Source organism: Cibotium barometz, chromosome 1 (assembly GCF_041138505.1).
Source record: "Cibotium barometz isolate CiBa-2024 chromosome 1, ASM4113850v1, whole genome shotgun sequence".
Taxonomy (NCBI): Eukaryota; Viridiplantae; Streptophyta; class Polypodiopsida; order Cyatheales; family Cibotiaceae; genus Cibotium; species Cibotium barometz.
This window is the reverse complement of record NC_141046.1, coordinates 41,915,080-41,934,103: the sequence shown is the minus strand read 5'-3', so window position 1 is coordinate 41,934,103 and position 19,024 is coordinate 41,915,080. Positions and strand designations below refer to the sequence as shown.

General features: G+C 37.4%; 1 protein-coding gene across 1 annotated transcript; it reads right to left on the bottom strand.

Annotated features, from left to right (window-relative positions):
* Window positions 1-1,172: 1,172 nt before the first annotated feature.
* LOC147642018 (uncharacterized) lies at window positions 1,173-1,980 on the bottom strand. The gene is made up of 3 exons (XM_086823466.1): window positions 1,936-1,980; window positions 1,509-1,713; window positions 1,173-1,399 (listed from the first exon to the last, which is right to left on the bottom strand). Exons 1-3 carry the CDS (start codon window positions 1,957-1,959, stop codon window positions 1,317-1,319), a joined length of 312 nt encoding a protein of 103 aa, XP_086679592.1. The 5' UTR covers window positions 1,960-1,980; the 3' UTR covers window positions 1,173-1,316.
* Between the last annotated feature and the right edge of the window lie 17,044 nt (window positions 1,981-19,024).

Below are 19,024 nucleotides of genomic sequence, written 5' to 3'. Positions count from 1 at the left end.
AATCGGCTAGAAGGAAAAACCAGTCGGCTAGAAGGAAAATGCATTGTATATAATTCACTCACCTGTAGATACCTGCCTTGATGTAGATGATGATACGCTTTTTGTTGGTTTTGGGGATGCTATTCACAGCAGCTTGGATGGTTTTGAAGTTGCCTGGCCACAACTATTTTCATAGGTCGAATAAACAAATCTCTCTCGGCTGGGCCGGGGATATAAATTTTTAGCCGTCTCTTAAGCGACGCATATCAGTATTCGCTAAAACAGTCGTTTTAGATGTTCGCTTAAACGACAGCTCCCAAAACGTCGTATAGGCGACGAGTTTTTAAAAAAAAAAACTTTAGACGTCGCTTAAGCGATAATATATCGCTTAAGCGACGTATTCATCATCGTATAAGCGACGCTAGATAATTTAAACCCCCTCGCTAGATCCCCCAATGGCTTGTAGTGATTTTAATAATCTATCGTGATATATCATACCATTCACTCACATTGTGACATATACAAAAACAAACACATGAATAAAATACCAAAATGTATAGCTGTTGTTTGAATGACACATAAGACAAAAGAAGAAAATAACTTCATGCAAAAATGGAAGATAACAAAGGCCAAAAATGAAAGATAATCAAAGGGAAACGGTTTAGTTGTGTTTATCTCTACTTGCATGTCCTCCTCACCCCCCTGGACCTCCACACGAGCTAGCCCTTGGTTGTAGCCCTTGGTTGTGTGATGGGCTAGTGTACAACATTTATTACATTCCACATCTATACGAAGACCTTTGTATGTACACTCTGCCTTCCTCTTTTTAGGTCCTTTTTTTTTTAACGTGATAGCAATGGAAGCATAAGTTAGAGTTAAGTGTTAAATTAACTTATTTCGAGAATAAGTAGAAGAAAATTATTGTTGATTTGTCTTATTTTTAAGGATAATTAGAAGAAAATAGTGTATTTGAGCGTAGTTTAGAGCTAATTGTGTGCTTCCTTGTGTTGTGTTGTGTTAAGGTTGAAGTCATAGCGTTGTATAAACTGAAGTCGAGTGGTGCTGCTGAAGGAGGAGGGTTCTTTGATATTGGAGCTCAAACGGCAGAAAGTGATGTGTTGCAAAAATTGATATGTGTTGCAAAAATACATGCCACATGATGCAGCAAACAAATGAAATATCAAAACAAGATATTACTTAAAAGTTGCTTATTATTATTATTGATGGCCCAAAAAGCCTTAGAACACTAGGTTCTTATATAAGCTCACAGGAGGAGGCCATGCTGGCGATCGCACACGTTGCAAAGTCAATGCAAAAGATGCATTTTGATTGATTGATTACATCCCAACCTCACGAATATATTTGCGAGGACCGACGTCGCCGAGAGTGGCCTCTTCTGCACTTGGCTGGCACCTGCAATCTGCAGAAAGACACAGCTCACATGTCATATTACTACTGATACGATCGACCAAACGTTAAATTATAACTAAGTAAGGTTGGGGCAGGTAAATGAATACTAGGGCACAAACCACAATTAGGGGGGAAAATCCGTTCTGGGCGCGTGATGCACTGGGGAGCATAGCCTTCAGTGCAGCGGTTGAATACGCTGGCGCAAATAGGCACGACCGTGGTGGCAAGGCATCTGCAAGTGCCCTCGTCCTCCTGGGCCTGGACGGGGATGATGGACGCGAGCAGCAGCAGCAGCATCATCATGGGGAGAGCCAGCAGCATCAACTGTCCATGCTCAAAAGAAAAGAAAAATAAATCAATCAAGTTTGGAATTTCATAATAAAAATATATATATATTAATGATAGGCAGAAAGAAAGGAAAAACTAATTTATCTAACTACGCTACGACGGCTACCGCAATAGAATGTAATCTAGAAAACTTAATTTTAGATCTTAATATGTTGTGTATTAGAAGTTTGCAGCAGGCAGAGGCAGGCCAAAAAATACCTGAGATGATGGATTCCAAGCCATTTTACTCTCAAGACTGTTGTCAAGAACGGATTCCTCTCCCGCCTTTTATAGTAATATTATAGCAGACTCCAAATACTCTTCTCCTTCCTTAAATGCGACCTGCTACGCCTTCCGTGCCACCTTTGCGACGTGCGTTTTGTGGCCTGCAGTACTAGTCGCGACTCACGAGAAGTTCAACAAAATTATGCAGTAGTACTACTCTGGAGACATGACAGGTCATTGGTCACACGGCCCTTACAAGAAACATAACCCGCGTCAAATTGCACGCCTTCCTTGTCTCTCCTTCCTGTCCTTAATGCGATCCAATTGCACGCCTTCCAAGTTCCTTGTGACGACGAGGAGCCACCTTTACGTTCTATGGCCTGCAGTAACTACTAGTCACGATAAAATTTCTGCCACATGACAGGTGATTTGTCACATGGCCCTTACAAGAAACATAACACATGACAGGACATTTGTCACATGGCCCTTACACGAAACATAAGCCGCACTAAATTTTGTTTTTGATTGCTACAATTTGATAGTAATCCTTTAGTTACCGGGTGGGAAGCACGGGCCACTATTAAACTGGCACATGTGACAGAGTTATCCACCAGCTTATCTCCCCACCCTTTTAAAAAAATATATCAAAGTTGAAAGTCCTTGAAATGTAACCCTACATTAGGTGTAATCCTCTCTAGAAACATTGTACAGGTGGTGGTTTAATCATTGATGTTCTCTTCTCTTTTGGCAACCCTTGCATTTTTCTCTCTTTTTTTTTTCCTCTTTCATTAATACAAAACTTGCATCATAAAAAAGTTGAAAGTCCCATCTTTTTCTGACATCAAATGTCCTTTGTCACATGTCCCTTAAAAGAAACATAAAATACATCATCCTCTTCATCATGGAAGGGCATGCAGTATTTTATAGTAATAGAAAAAAGGGTGACACGAGAATGCACAACCACATTTCAAATTAAATGCATCAAGTAGCAATGTCATTGCTACTGGTGGCCAAAGTTGTTGCTTTGAGGATCACTCCAATTCTACAGGAGGTAATTCCAAAAAACAATGTGGTTTTATTAAAGGGAGATCTATCTAAGATAACATCTTTGTTGCCATGCTGGGTAGAGAAGTGGCCTAGAAGACAGATCAAAAATGCATTATGCTTCAGCTTCATTTGGAGAAAGCCTATGACAGGATTCGTTGGTCCTTTGTGGCCAAGGTCATGGAAAAAGCTAGGGTTTGGAAACGGGATGGCTACTTGTATATATACTCTTATAGTGGCTGGATAGTCTAGGTTGCTGTTAAATGGGAGATTAGGTGGGGGTTTTGAAATTAGAAGATCTGTGAGAGGCAAGGATGCCCCCTAGCTCCTCTATTATTTGTTATCTCTTCCCATCCTCTTATTGTGGCTTTGGAAGATGCATCTGACAAGGGGGGGATAACTGGGTTAAAATTGAGGGGTGGGGAGCAACTGGTTATACAATGCTTTACAGATGACTCACTGCTTTTTTTGAAGACGGATAATGACACCCTAAGGCAAGCCTTACTGATAGTTGTGTAAAACAAGCAGATACTATAAATACTATAAATACTATGGGGGATTAAACACGCTGCTCATCTTCACATAATAAAAAAACAAGCAGATACTATAAATACTATGGGGGATTAAACACGCTGCTCATCTTCACATAATAAAAAAAATACGACATGATTTCATTAATCTATGAGCCATTTAAATAGGCTTTTGAATACAAGTGATTAGTTGTTGCTAATTTAATTTGTTGAAGACTTCATCCCCATGATTCTCTCTTCCTAGATTCTCTCTACCTCCTCTATTTTCTCGGAGTGCTTATTCTATCTCCTTTGATTATTCCATAATTTCCTCTAGGCTTACCTTCTAAGGTTTTTGTCTAAGGTTACTCTCACCTAAAGTATTTCCTGAACCATTTAAATACGACTTTGGATTTCAATGATATTTCTCCAACAATTTCCCCTTCAGACATATCCATGTCAATGATTGATCTCCCCTAGCTTTGATGACTCTTAGTAAACTTCCTGTACATGGCTTGACTAGTTATGTTTACATGGCCATGCCCCGTGGGTCTTATAGGCCTAAGAACAATGCTAGTTGTCCTAGGTAAGTTCTAAAAAGTTTACAAGCTTGAGGGTTCACAAATTATGTTTGGGAGAGTTGGGGTTTGTAAAACTTGAGCATTTAAAATGCCCAACTGTCTCTTCAACGACAAATTTTGCCTCATGTGAGGCTCCTTCTACTTCAGCAAGTCTTTCATCTTCTTCATGGTTGTTGTCGGATAAAGTAGGAATTTTGTGCTTTCTTTTTAAAAAAGCATTTATCTTCAGGATGATTTTCATTTCCAAAAAAACTGTATCCTTTCTTCTTGTCCTTGAAAGTCCATGGAGTTTGCTTTGATGACTCAAACCTGCCTTTGGAGAGATATGCATTATCCACCAGCTTCTCTTCATAAGCATCATGTCAGAGTTGTTTCTTTTTATATTCCCCCATAAGAGAGGACTCCCCATCTTGAATTTTTAGATCCAGAACATTAAGAAGTGTAGTTACAATATTATCATATTCTTCAGGCATACCATTTAGTAATAAAGCTATTGTATCTTCATCATTGAGACAGGTTCCTTGATATCTGCTAGTTGTGCAAGGAGACTTTTCATTTTATTAAGATGTTTAGGAAATGAGTCTCCAGTCTTCATAGTGAGCCTAAAGATTTGTAAGTTCTTAGAATTCTTTCCACTAGCACCAAAGAGTCTATCAAGAGTTTCCCATGCTACGTTAGCTGAGTCTATGTTTGAAATATGATGCAAATATTGATCACCAAGCCCAAGTGCTAAAATAGCTACTAGTGCCTTAGTGTCTCAGATTTCCCATTGTGCTTTTTCTTTCCTTGTGGTAGGTTTATCATTTTTAGATGTAATAATTACTTTCCATAAATCTTTCTTTTGAAGGATAAACTTGTGCCTAGTCTGCCAAGTATGAAAATTTTCCCTAGTAAATTTCTCTAACTGTGAGGTTTTAGACATGATGGTGGCAAGGTCTTACTTGAGAGACTCTCTTCAAGTAGTATCTAATGCATTGTACAAAGAAATTGAGTTAGAGGAGGATGAAAAAAAGGATTAGTTATCCATTCCAGTTCCATACAAATGCACAATGTTTGTTGTAAGGAAATCACCTAAACCAATGTATTTGGTATAGGCAAAATACTATGGTTTTCCATCTAGCCTTGATTTTGATTCTTTAATCCAAAGTTTTCTTTCTTGGGAAATAACTCTTTTCCTAGGCTTAAGCTTTCTTTTATAAATTTTGATTTTCTGTGACTTAGCTGGCTGATTTACTGAAGCTTTTAAGTCAGATGAAATGTGTATAATTTCTTTAGAATCTTCTAAAATCTGACAAGAGCTAGTCATACCAATAATAATTTAAAGACTAATTCAAAGAGTATTCAAAGACTTGCCCTCCAATGGAGCTTCAAACCTAAAGTTATGTTTTTGAAGACCTGGCTGAGTTGGGTGGAGCTGAGCAGGGTGCGACGGAGCTGAGCTGAACTGGGCAGAGCTGAGCAGGGCACGGTGGAGTTGAGCTGAGTTTGGTAGAACTAAGCAAAACACGGTGGAGCTAAGCATATGGCATAGCTTGCTAACAAATTTCTTTCATCAGCAATTACTTAATGTAGCCAGAGTCGGTTGGTGTAGCCAGATGTTGTTTGCAGCAATTGCTTGCAAACAACAATTGCTTGCTTTCAAGCTTCAAATCGGACTTAGTGGTTTCGTTCGAGTAAGTGGGCTCAAAATGGACTTTGGTGTCTAAGATGGTAGACACACGCACACATGTTCATTGGATAACACTCCAATTTTGCATTGAGGGGGGGGCGGAGTGTTAAGAGATAGCAATTGTGGTTGTGCAATGATACATTGATATGGGTGATGGGTGAGTTGTGGAACACCTCGATTAAGAGGGGGTGTTGAGAGATGTAATCATGGTGTTGTGTGTGTGTGGGAAAGAACCCTAGAGGTGCAAGATATTGTGGTAAGATAAGAATACCACATGTGATATTGTATGGTGTGTGAGTGTTGACCAAAAAGAGTGCAAAAGGGAGTGCCACATGGATGATGATGTGTAAAGTGGGATAAGACTAGAAGGTCTATATCATTGTATGGTTCATTGTGAATGTAATAGAGAACTTGTGGAGTGTGAAATCTCTCTCTCTCTCTCTCTCTCTCTCTCTCTCTCTTTCTCTCTCTCTCTCTCTCTCTCTTTAGTCGTCATGGAGATTTAGTGTAGTATAATCCACCTTAATCTTATGCTTAATCTTGTGTCTATCACCATGATCAATCCCATATTAGGGATTTTAACACTTAGGAGGTAGACTCTTCTTTTCCCAAGCTAACAAGGTTGAAGTTTTTCTATCATTCTCCCCATTTCTCCATAGGAAGTCCCTAACAGGGGCTACAATCTTCTTCTAGTGACATTTTTTAAAATCCAGTACAGGGCAGAGAAACATAATGTAAACATTTAACACCACATTGCAGATAGCCACCCTATCATGGAATGGAACCCTAATATCCTCCCAACTCTTCACCTTTTTAAAGATCTTTCAATTGCCTAATTGGTCAACTATTTGTTTGAGAAATATGATTTTGTCTCTGTTTGTTTATCTTAGCAATGAGATAATAATTTTTTATTGTCTTGTTTAGGATTAAGATGGCCTCACCATTACGTGATGCTCGAACTTCTAAGAAGAAAAAGAAAAGTAATCAAGCAACTGCATCTGTCCTTGTGGGTGGCTCAGCACGTTCAGGAGTCTTGACACCTCCCCGATCTCAACCTGCTCCAATTAGTCCTCGCTTTCAGGCACCTCGAGTGACTGTGGCTCTTCCAAACCCTGATAGGCGTCCAAGTGAGCCAAGAAGACAACTTTTAGCAGCTCACTAGTTTCCAGAGTTACAAGATCAACCACCATCAAGCATAATGATTTTAGCTACTCATGGACTTCCTCCATCATCTCAAGGAAGCACACGTTTAACTCAACATCAGTAGAAAAAGTCTTCAAGCATCGAAGCTACAACTCTTTGGAGTAGTGCAAGAGGTAAAGCACGAGAAGGATTTGCTTGGACAATTCACTTTGGCATGGTAGGTAAGCACAAGACAATCGTTAAGCCAAACACACCTTTCTTTTCTATTGCTGTGAAGAAAAAGGAGACTACTCTGAAAATACAAAGTATTTAACTTATGGTCGCATTTTTGAAGTCAAAGAAAGTATATCTCGTGGGATCATTCATCATCTGGTAGACAACAACACTGGGAAGTTTCTTGCAGTTAGAGTTTTCTCTGCAGATTTTCAGCTTGAAGAGATGAATCCTGTTTCTACCTAGCAAGAGTTTAAAGATGCAATGATTACTCGCAAACGGGTATGGATGTCTTTCTCTTGACCTTTTTTTCATTAATGTTAAAAAAAATTCTTATCTTTGTGTATTCTGGACTATGTAGAGAACTGTTATTCTTTTTCAAGTTTGTTTGAGTCATGTCTTTCCAGCTCATATATTGGAATACGTAGAGGTCTAGTCAACTCTCATTTGCATGTATTCTAATATACATGAAGTTTGTCTAGTCTAGTTTGTATGTATTCTAGTGTACGGGTAGTTCATAAAACTTCTTGTCTTTGTGTATTCTAGAATACATTGAGAACTATTCTTTGTTTTTTAGTCTATTTAATTCTTGTCTTTCTAGCTCATGTCTTGAAACACTTAGAGGTCTAGTCAAGTCTAGTTTGCATGTATTCTAGTATACAAGAAGTTTGTCTACTCTAGCATATGCTAGAATGCATTCTAGTATACAAGAAGTTTTTATTATTTAGTTCGAATGAATTTTAGCAAGAAGGAAGTTTGGCTTACTTTTTATGTCTGGTTTAATGAGTTTACCATGTATTCTAGTATACAGAGAGATGGTTATAGTGTTCTTACTTTTGCATAAGTCACGCTTTGGTTCTTACTTTTAAGTTCACTCTATCAAGTCTTCAAATCCTCTTCTACTTAGAATGATTTTTTCTTTTTTTTTTAATGTAGTCTTTTTCTGAAGCATTTCAAGAGCATCATGACAATTTGTACAATACCAACCACTCCACTGATGATTCTGATTATGAAGAGAATGAAGGTACAGACATAGATGACTCAGAGGAAGATGTTGAAGTTCTTGAAGAGACTTACGGGTCAAAATCTCAAGATGTGAGTGATACTTTGCTTTCTGGACCTGGAGCTCCAAAGTCTGATCCTTCAGAATCTTCTGGTCTTGATGCCATAAGAAATAAAGCCAAAAGGTTTCATATGGTTGATGAGAGACCCTTAATTTTACTAGTGTCTAACATAGAACATCCTCCATTGGATCCTGTTTCAAATAAGAGACCACTAGAAGTTCGAACCATTGTCCCTAGACATGTGAGTAATCTTAAAGTAATGATGATGAAGGAGAAACCAACAACAAATATTTTACCCCTTCTTATTCAGAGATCAAAAATCAATCAATACAAATACTTTGTCTTGGGGGGAACTCACTCTCTCATTGCTAAAAAATAGTTATTTGCTGAGTATCCTCATGTAGAGAGCTATAAGACAGTCCTAGCATGGGTCTATGCTGGGTTAAGTGATGATGATGCAAAGCTACTTGCCCTTGATCACAACATTGATTCCGAGATGCGACTATCCATGTCTTTACAAAAGATAAGATTTTTTCACGAGTGGATCAATCATATTCAGCAAGGTCATAAAGTTGATGAAGCTTTCAAAATCAAGCTTTGTGAGCAAGTTGGCCTTGTCTCACAAAGAAGTCAAGCAAAGCTGGACGCTCTAGAAAAACAAATGTTCGAAGTCATGGCAATTTCTTTTAGTTGGCCTTTCATGATGGAGAGATATGGGATCTACAAGAAGACATTTTCAAGCTTTGGGAGGAAGGTAAAATCAAAGGGCAAAAAGTAAAGCTCCCACCTGGAAGTCAAAAGGGGAAAGGAACATGGAATGAGGACACTTTGAAGCCAATTCCTGAAGAAATGCGTATCACAAATTGGCGAGCAATGCAAGGAATATGCGAGAAAAATATTATCATACCCATCTTGGCACGAGTGAAAGGAGGTTCTTTGACACTCGATGAAATGGCAAAGGAATTAGAACAGTACGTTGCTAATTCTTCTTTTTAAATATACTTATTTTATTTCATCTAAAGTTGTTTTTTCATTTTGTGTTTTTTTGAAATAGGCAAAAGACTTTCTTGTACATGCAAAGAATCATGATTGAAAAACTTAATTGCAAGGATTGGAAACGAGGTTTAAATGTTTCATCCCATCACTAGTCAGCCAAGCTCCTTAGAGCATTTCATTTATCTTTTCAAAAATACGGTAAGTAAACTACATATTTGAATAGATTTTTTTTAATTTGAGTGTTTTTGAAGGTTTTGTAAAAATTTAGATCAAATATTTTAAAATTTTGATTTTGATTTTTGTAATCCAGTCAATGACGTGTATTCTAGAATACATTTAATGTTTACTTATTTTCATTTTAACAAGTCTCGAGCACCTCGTGCTCCCATAAAGAGCATTCCTCAAGAGTTTGAGCAACATTTGAGTCGTGCAAGGGCAGAGCGGAAGAGATTAGAAGAGGCACAAACTTTGGAGACCATTCAAGAGGCAAATCTTTTCATTTTTGATGATGTTGTGTTTGCAGAACCAGTTCAATATTTTGTTCATAAAGGCAAAAAAGAGAACATGGAATTGTTTGACTCCACAACATTTTACTTTAGACAACATTGCTGATGCTCCGTATGGATTTAAGGCACCACACTCAATACACGACGAAGTAAAGTACGGTGTAAGTGTATATAAAAGAGTCATCGACGCTTTCAAGAAGGTCACAAAACGACTGAATAATGGGCACTGGTAATTTTTCATGCTTATGATCAAATCTCTGCTCTGCAGAGAAAGCATTCGTTTGATAATCAAATGGTCCATCAGCTATGCATATGGTATGTTAAATTTCAAGGATTCTTTTGCAAGTTATAAAAGCTTAAGTTAAAGCCTAACTTTTTCTTTTGTATAGGACAAAGCCTAACATATTAAAAGGCTATAAGCTTGACAAACTTTCTTTTGCTACCGAGTTTGCTACCTACCATTGGTTTCTGGTCTCCTGCGGGTTTGAACAGTAAAGAAAATTTTAATTTTGGTTCGAAACCTAACCGAACAAATATTTTTGATAGACCAGGCCTGTGTCGAAAGCTTAGGGATCTTTAAAAGGAGAGTGAATCATGGATCTTTTTGCGAGGACAGGTAATCATGCAACCTTAACTTTTTACATATTTTATATTGCTCATTTAAGTGAGCTTTACCATGTTGATTCTTTTTTTCTTAGGAACAACCACTATTAGTGCTCTTAAAAAAGGAAGGAATGTTGTTGCTGTTGAGAGCTAGATCTAGTTGAAGTTCGTTTTATTCAACAACAAGTCACTGCAATGAAAGAATTGTCAGAGGAGTTTCAAGAGGTTGGAATGAAAAACATGGCAACAAACCCAAGAGTGGTGGATGCGTCTAGAGAACCTCAGCCTCCCTTTGGACCTGATGATGAAATGCAGTTTGCAGATCTTGAGCCTTATGAAGATCCACATACTGTGGATATTGATATTCCTCTTTACGGAGTCAACACCACTCATTGTAGGACGTGAGCATACTGATGAAGAAGTTAGTCATGAAGAGGAGGAATTTCCTGTGCTAGAATAGATTTAGACACTTGTAGTTTCAAACAATTTTTGGTATTTAAATCCTCATTGGGGGTGTTTAAGGATTTCTAGGTTTTGAGAGTGTTTTGAACAACGTTTGTTTGTATTCAAAACTAGCATCACAAATCTTTTTGAGGAGCTTGCGTTTTGAGATTGGTTCAAAAAATTGGTCAAATTTTGTCACTATTGAAGCATTTATAGGAATTGTCTCATAATTAGACTTGTTTTTTAATCAATGAAGATTAATTTAATCATGATATTGAAGTTGTGCGGTAAAAGTAGTTATATTTTGCTTTCTAGTAACGATAGCAATAATTTTGTATTCAAAGTAAAGCTCTTTGTTGTGAGTCTCTAATGTAACTTTTGTGTCATGTTTTTTTATTTGAAATATTCTAAGATTTTGTAGTTGATAGGCTTGTACTTAGACATCAAATAGTGGAAAATTTGGTAAATTTTTAATTTAGCGAATGAATCACTTGCAAGTATGTCTTAAGCAAAAAAGTTTCTTTTTAAAGTTCTACTTTATTGGGCACGTCAAAGATTCTTTTGGTGCTAGATTTGGATTGTTTTTAAAGGATTTTTTTGGTCTCTCAAAACTACAACTCACGACTGGTTGTATTTTCAAATGGCTGGGTGTTTAGTAGTAATGCTCATGAAAGAAGCTTGTTCGGGTGGGAACCAACCCATAAAGTGCGACACCTATGCGTGCATAACTCAACGCACACCACATTTACAAATGATTTCAAACACCCATGGTCTCGGGCAGGGGACCCGCATAGATATGGGTGAGAGAAAATACAATGCTTTTTATGCGTGCAAGCAAGAGTAGGGCACCCGCAAAATCCAACTGGTCAAAAATTCACCACTACTTTAGCAAAGGCGATATTTGCCTATTCTTACAAGGCGGTAGGGATAGAAAGAAATTACATGTATAAAATATGACTCTTCTGGTAAACAAATTGTGTCCCCCATGGACAAAAACCATGGACTCTACTCGATCTATCTCATACCTACACATGGGCACCACAAATCTTAAGTTTCCTTCACCCATCATACGGACATCATGCATGGTGCCCAAAACATCCCTTTTTAAGGCCTCAAAACCAATTGCATAGGAACAACCCTTGTTTATTTTTTGTAACACCACAATGCTTAGAATCAAGCCTTATCATCTTAGGGACCCCACACACACAAAGTGGTGATTCCCTACGTGAGTGTGTAGCTGCACAGAACAGAACATTTAGTGCGTTGAACTTGTCACCTCTTGCTGTGTATGGACCATGGTGGGTGGCCCTTATCCACCCACTAGATCTCTTCTTCTTTTGGTTGTGCTTCTGCTCCCTTCTGTTGTCGTCTACGTAATTCTTTTCCTTGAACTTCTTTGCTACAAACAAGATTTTCTACCTTTTGTTCGTCGCGTTGCTTGCTGTTCTCATTGTGCTCTACAATCGTTCTCTCATACTTTCAACACCATGCACTACAGATCTCGAGTCTCAGTTGTTTTATAGTACTTTCGCTACACTTCCTTAATGATTTGAAGCGATGTGTGTTGCTCGCTTTACGGACACGATCGATTGTTGGCTACCGATCTGGAGAGTCAATGGTGGTCTCTTTAAACCATAACTTAGCCTTGATGGTGCTACGCTTCCATGGTTGCTGAACCGCTGAGGGTATAACTTGCTTTTTAAAAATTTACACAGCTCTCATGGTTATTTTGGCAGGCTTGCTCTCCTATGCATTAACCAATTACTTCCTAGTTCTTCATGCTACCGTGCAACTGTTATTGGCTCATTGGCTTTGTACCTAAGCTTCTCATGACTGCTACTTTGAACACCTTCCTTTCCTCTAGCCTCCAATCTGAGGTTCAAATAGCCTCCTGTAAGACTTCAACATCAAGTTCCTAATTGCACCCTCTTGATGAAGTTCCATCATTGAGCTTTCAAATGACTTTCTCTCTACTACAATTCCCAAAATGTACCCTTCCTTGAGGCTTCATAGTTGTGCTTCCCTCCTTGAAGCACTCATCAACCATCATACTTTCTACCAAGTGAAAGCATTCATATATGCTCAATCTTCTTGATGTTCTCCTTTGCTAAGAGTCAAGCTCCAACATGAGCTGCAAAATCAACCCATCATCACTTTGCTCATCTCCTTGAGCAACATCCACAAGTGCATCATATTCTTGATGCACACAGATGTGAACTCCATTGAGTCCACCATCTCAATTTCCATCATTTTGACAAGCATGCGCCTCTACTAGAGCATTCTCCCATGCTCAATAACCAAAAACATTAAGGCAAAACTTCACAAATTACCTCCACAAATCTCCTTAGCAGCTTCCTTGTTGACACCGAAGACTCCTTAGCCTCCATACTTGTTGAAATCTCCATTTTTAGCTTCCATGGCTGCTTCAAGACTCTCTCCTGTCACCAAAATATAATCTCTCTCCAAATGCAATACTAATGACAAAGAGTGTGCTATTTTTTTCAAAATAAAATAAAAATAATGCTTAATCAAATAACCTCATAAGCAAGAAAACTATACATAAATCTTCACCACCATAACCAAGAACCCACCCAAGCTCTGATACCATGTTAAAATCCCTAATATGGGATTGATCTTGGTGATAAAAACAAGATTAAGTATAAGATTAAGGTGGATTATACCACACTAAAACTCCATGTGACTAGAGAGAGAGAGAGAGAGATTGCACACTCAACACAAGTTCTCTATTGCATTCACAATGAACCATATAATGATATAGGCCTTCTAGCCTTATCCCACTTTACACATCATCATCCATGTGGCACTCCCTTTTCCACTTTTTTGGTCAACACTCACACACCATACAATATCACATGTGGCATTCTTATCTTACCACAATATCTTGCACCTATAGGGTGCTTTCCCATATACACACAACACCGCGATTACATCTCTCAATACTAAGAGAGTGGGAGGCATTGGGATTCTACATTTGCCCACCCATGCTAAAGCAAGGACAGTCATGAGCCTACCTAAGTGCCTTCATGAAGAAGAGACGTGGACCAGGTTCGTAAGAGATCTATTGAAGATTCTAATGTGGAACTCAAAGGCAGGTGGATGGTAATAGACTGGAAAGATAAGCTTCTATCTTATGCTCCCTTGAAAATTGCAAGTTCCCCTGTCTGTAAGTTCTTATGTGCTAATTGGAAGGAAGTTTTGGGGCTGGTGAAATGGGATGGTTGTACCAAAACCACTTGGAACTCTCTGTTCAGTCTTGGACTATGGTGGACCCACAAGTTTACTCCTCCTCCTCTGGCCCATCTGGATATTAGAATAGCCAAGAAATTGAATAATAGAGGATCGAGAAGGTTGGCTGATTGCTGGGACTAGTCTCAGGTGGGATGGAAGGAGCTGGGAGAGTTGAAGGAAGAGTTTAGGCATCAACAAAGGGAGATAAAATTGGTAAACCAGGTTTTGGTGAAAGTGGAGAAGGGATGGGTATCTACTGCATTTGGAGATGTGCAGGAGTGAAGTGAATGTGTGACAGGGCATTGTGGAATCCCTTACATCAATTGGTATTTCTGTTGATGATGATGATAATAAGGTGGAAGTGTGTCTATGTGGTCTTGGGACACAATACAAGGCATTCAAGATGTTTATTCAAACTCGGGATAGCATTCCCAACTTCACAGATTTGGTGTCAATGCTAATCATTGAAGAGAAGAATTTGGGTGAAGATCAACAGACTTCACAAAACAAAAACAGTTCAGAATTTTTGACTTATTTCTTGATGATTTCGGGTCTAAGGAAAACTTCTCTAAATCACCAGTAATCCATTCTTCATACTGAAGAAATGGAAATGGCCACAAGGTTTTGCTTAATTTTTGATTCGAGAGATGGGTAAGCAAAGCATCTTACTATCCCACCTTTCTCACGCGATCGTAGTCTAACCCTAAATTATTCGAATTTAATCCTAAAGATATTCTCTAAAGATAATTCTTTGCTTTTTCTTGATAAATTAACTGTGATTTCCATTCATAAGGAAAAATCCAAAATTATGAGAATTCATTCTTTCTTGGACATAATAGAATTATAAATAGCTCTATTCATGAATAATGGAATTTTATAAAGATAATTCTTTTTCGAATGATCCATTTGTGAATATGCATACATCATTTTATTGAATTATTCTCATAGAATTATTCTTTTCTCCAATTGAAACTCGGCATCAACATGCCCTAAATTTCTATGTAGAATTATGGTGAAACCTTCTCATTTAACACCGAAATTACTTTAGGCATTTTCCTAATTAAAGTACAATGAGAATTCCTCTTAAAAAACTATCCATGTATATGAATATACCTATTTTGAATTATGACCAAAATTGCTCTTTTTATATTTAAAATGTTTGTACATAATATATCATGAAAATTCCTCTTTTTGTATCTAAAATTTTTTGTGCATGTACATATGTAAAGATAAATATAACAAAAATACCTCTTTTCTCTATTTAAACAATTATGCATAAATACTATAGAAGTATTTTTCATAAATGTAACAAAAATCATTCTTTTAGCATAAAAATGTTTATGCCTAGAATACGATGGGAATTCCTCTTTCTGTATTAACAAAATTATGCATAAAATTAAATTCATTTTTTTAAAATTTTGCCATAGCTTCGCTGCATTTTTTTGAGAATTCTCAAAATTCTACTTTTAAATAAATACTCATAGTTATGAAATGTGGTGGGAATTCCTCTTTTAAACAAAAAAATTTACTATGCATACATAACATAATTATAAGCATCATTATAATTAAACCTCTTGATTAATCTTAAAAATATCCATTTATCATTCCTATATGAAAATACTTACAAAAATGTTAGCATAACTCTTTTTCAATCTTAAGATGAATTAATATGATTTTTCTTAATCATAAACAAGTTTAAAAAAATTAATGATCATTTTTATCTAGATTAAAATCATAAAAAAATAATTAATCTTCTTCTCTAGCTTGTCAAGCCTAGAGTTTTGATTAAGATAATGAGATTAGCACTAAGATCCATCCTTCTAACAAGGATCCATCCAAAAAGATGAATAACCTTTCAAAAAGAGAGATTTACTAATCAAAAATATTAAATTTAAGCATAAAAGATTAGCATTAATCCAATCAAACATTATGAATCACTAAAAAGCTTGATTTCAAGAAAAAACCATTGATTAAGAAGCTTCCCAAGCATTAGAGAGGTTGGAAAGAAGATCAGCATTGAGAAAGATAGAAAAAACACTATGGATTAAGGCTTACCCTTGGTTTTTGGCTTGATTCTTTTAAAAACAAGTGAAGGCCACAAGGAAAGTTGGCCACCATGATGGGGAGGGTAATCTCCAAGGGAGGATGGAGATTTGTGAAGCTCCAAAGCTTCCCAAAGTAGAGGCAAAATAGAGGGATAATAAAATTACACTAAAATGAAGATAATACTAGCATGCAAATACACAAAGATGAAAATACAAAGGAATGAGGGTCTATTTAAAGGTGAGGGAGGCCACTAACCAAGTCCAATTGGGTTTTAGAGACTTCTAGCTTTCGTTTGACCCAATTTGGACAAGATTTGTACCCATTTGGCTCACTTTTTGATCCAATTTGCAGGAGGAGAGAGGAGAGAAAATATCTCAAATTTTTTTGAATTAAAAATGCAAGATAATGATGTGAAATAGGTGCCTCCTTCATGAGCCCTCTCCCTCCTTACTGAGGTGGCAAAATTTTATTTTTTACTAATAAACCTCATTTTTTAACTAATAAACCCAGTGCTTGGTCAACTCTTCATCTTATGTGAGCATTAACTCATTTTTGGGGGGATTTTCTTTTATTATTTGAGTTTTTCTTATCGAAACACTTTGATTAATTTTATTGGGCATTTAGAACCTTATTTGGACCTTAATCAAAAAAATTTAAAAATGTGGACCCTTAGGCTAAGGTCTCTTATACACATATTCAATTAATTTCTAATACACATTGGGAAATTCTTTTTGAACTTCTATTTTAAGGGAATTCATTTTAAATAAAAGGGATAACTTTACATCTAAAAATATCTCAAAACTGTATTACCTCTCTCTAGACCAAAACAAAGGAAAATACTATTTTCTTGCATTTTGGAGTAGGGGATGATTACACGGGACTGAGAGGAGAGATTATACATCTTGTAGGGCTGAGGAGGAACCTTATATCCTCTCCCATTTGAAAAACGTGAGATGTCCTCATCTTGCAAAGTGGGGGTAGTCCTTTACGAGTTCTTCTTCTTTCTCCGAAGTGGTATTCTCTAAAGGATAGAACTACCACTTGACCAGAAACTCTCTAAGGACTTTGTTCCTAAGAGCCTTCTCCCAAACATCAAGGATTTCTTTGGGTTGGAGTTCCATCTAGCCTTGAGTCTAAGAAGTCAATTGTTCATCATCCAGCACATGACTCGGGCTGGTGGGTACATACTTTTTAAGTAAACTGACATGGAATACATTATGTACTTTGAGATGGGGAGGCAGAAGACGTTAATAAGCTAGATCTCCTACTTTCTTAGTAATGATGTATGGCCCACAGTATCTTGGAGATAGCTTTTTGTACTTCCCTAGAGATAAAGAGCTTGTCTTGGGTCGTACACGAATGAAGACCATATCTGCTTCTTCAAACTCTCTGTCTGTTCTTTTCTTGTCAGCATACTACTTTTGTGTGCCCTGGGCAGCCTTAATATCTTTGCGGATTGCCTGCATTTGCTGCTCCATGTCATCAAGCATCTCTCTAGACATCTCAACCCCGATCAATGGGTCGGAGCAAGTTAATGGTGTGAGGTACTCTTGTCCATACAGAGCTTTGAATGGGCTCATCTCGATACTTCGGTGATAAGAGACATTGTAAGAAAATTCCACTAGATATAAGTAGCTTAGCCACTTCTTTGGTTCTCTGCCATAGCATGACCGAAGAATATCTTCAATTACTTGGTTTACTCTTTCAGTCAAGCCATCTGTCTTTGGATGATAAGCTATATTGAGATCTAAGGAAGTTCCCACTACTTCGAAGAATGCAGTGCAGAACCTTGATGTGAACTTAGAGTCTCTGTCGCTCACTATTCTTTTCGGTAAGCCATGCAGCCTGAAAATCTCCTTGAGGAAGACTCTGGCAACATCCACTGCAAAGTAGGTTTCTTTTACTGGAATCAGATGTGGGAAACCTTCGTTAATCTGTCAACTACCATTTAAATAGTAAAAATGGAGTTCTTGGCATATTTAAATTAATGGATATTTTTATTTAATTTAAAGAGGAATTTTAGATAATTTTATTTTATGCATGAGAAATTTTAAATGATAAAAGAGGAATTCCCATGACATTTGGAATTCAATCATTAAATGAGAAAAAGAGGAATTTTCATCATAATTCCACCTAGAGAATTAGGGATGATAAATTAAATTGGTAGAAGGAATATCTTTAGATATTTTATGTGGATAATTCACCAAATTGATATTAACCCAAAATTAGAGTAAATGGAAGAAGAGTATTTTCATAAAAATCTGATATTCTCATATTAAACCATTTCTTACTCTATTATGGTTGAGAAGGAATGAAATTCATAAAGTTGGAATTTTCTTATGGTGGTTAGAAGTTCAGGAGATGTTTATCTGAAGAAAATTCTTGGAATCAAAGTTAGAAATCGAATAATTTTAGTTAGACCACGACTCTGAGAGGGACAGCCAGTAAACCACTTGTCCATCTCTCGATCTAAATCAAGCAAAAACTTTGTGAGACCAATTCCAGTTCTTGATACAAAGAATAGACTACCGTTGAATTAACCTAGTTTTCCCTTGACCAAAATCACCAAGAATCTAGTTGGACATCCAGTCAAATGATGGGTGGATTACCCTGATGGAGAGATCAATGATTCTTATTATGAAAATATGGATTAAGGAAAAAGGGTTTTGTGGAACCAATCTCAAACTGGGAATTTTCCTTGCATAGAACCTCTATTTTCTTTTAAAGGACTGTTTTACGCCAGAATGCTGGAGGAAGCATTTGGTATGTGTTTAACTAAGAAGAGGCTCATTGTTGCAAAGAGCTAGCAGGGAGTCGTCGAGGGACGTCGCTCGTGGGTAGCCTGGCCGAGGTCTTGACCAGCCTCGGTATGGTTGAAATGGTGCACTTTCGGTACGATGGGTGAGGACCGACGAGGCTATCCCTGAGTGAAGTGCTAGGACACCTAAGTAGGATCCTAGAGGGTTCTGACCAGGTAATGGATAGGCTCGCGGTTTCTAGGACACCCATGCGTACG

Bases quoted from the DNA above. Each gene is read 5' to 3' on its own strand.
- LOC147642018 (XM_086823466.1), bottom strand. From the start codon at position 1,959: ATGGCTTGGAATCCATCATCTCAG. The intron at 1,714-1,935 runs GTATTTTTTGGC...GAGCATGGACAG, and splicing joins CTTGGAATCCATCATCTCAG to TTGATGCTGCTGGCTCTCCC. The intron at 1,400-1,508 runs GTTTGTGCCCTA...GTCTTTCTGCAG, and splicing joins GATTTTCCCCCCTAATTGTG to ATTGCAGGTGCCAGCCAAGT.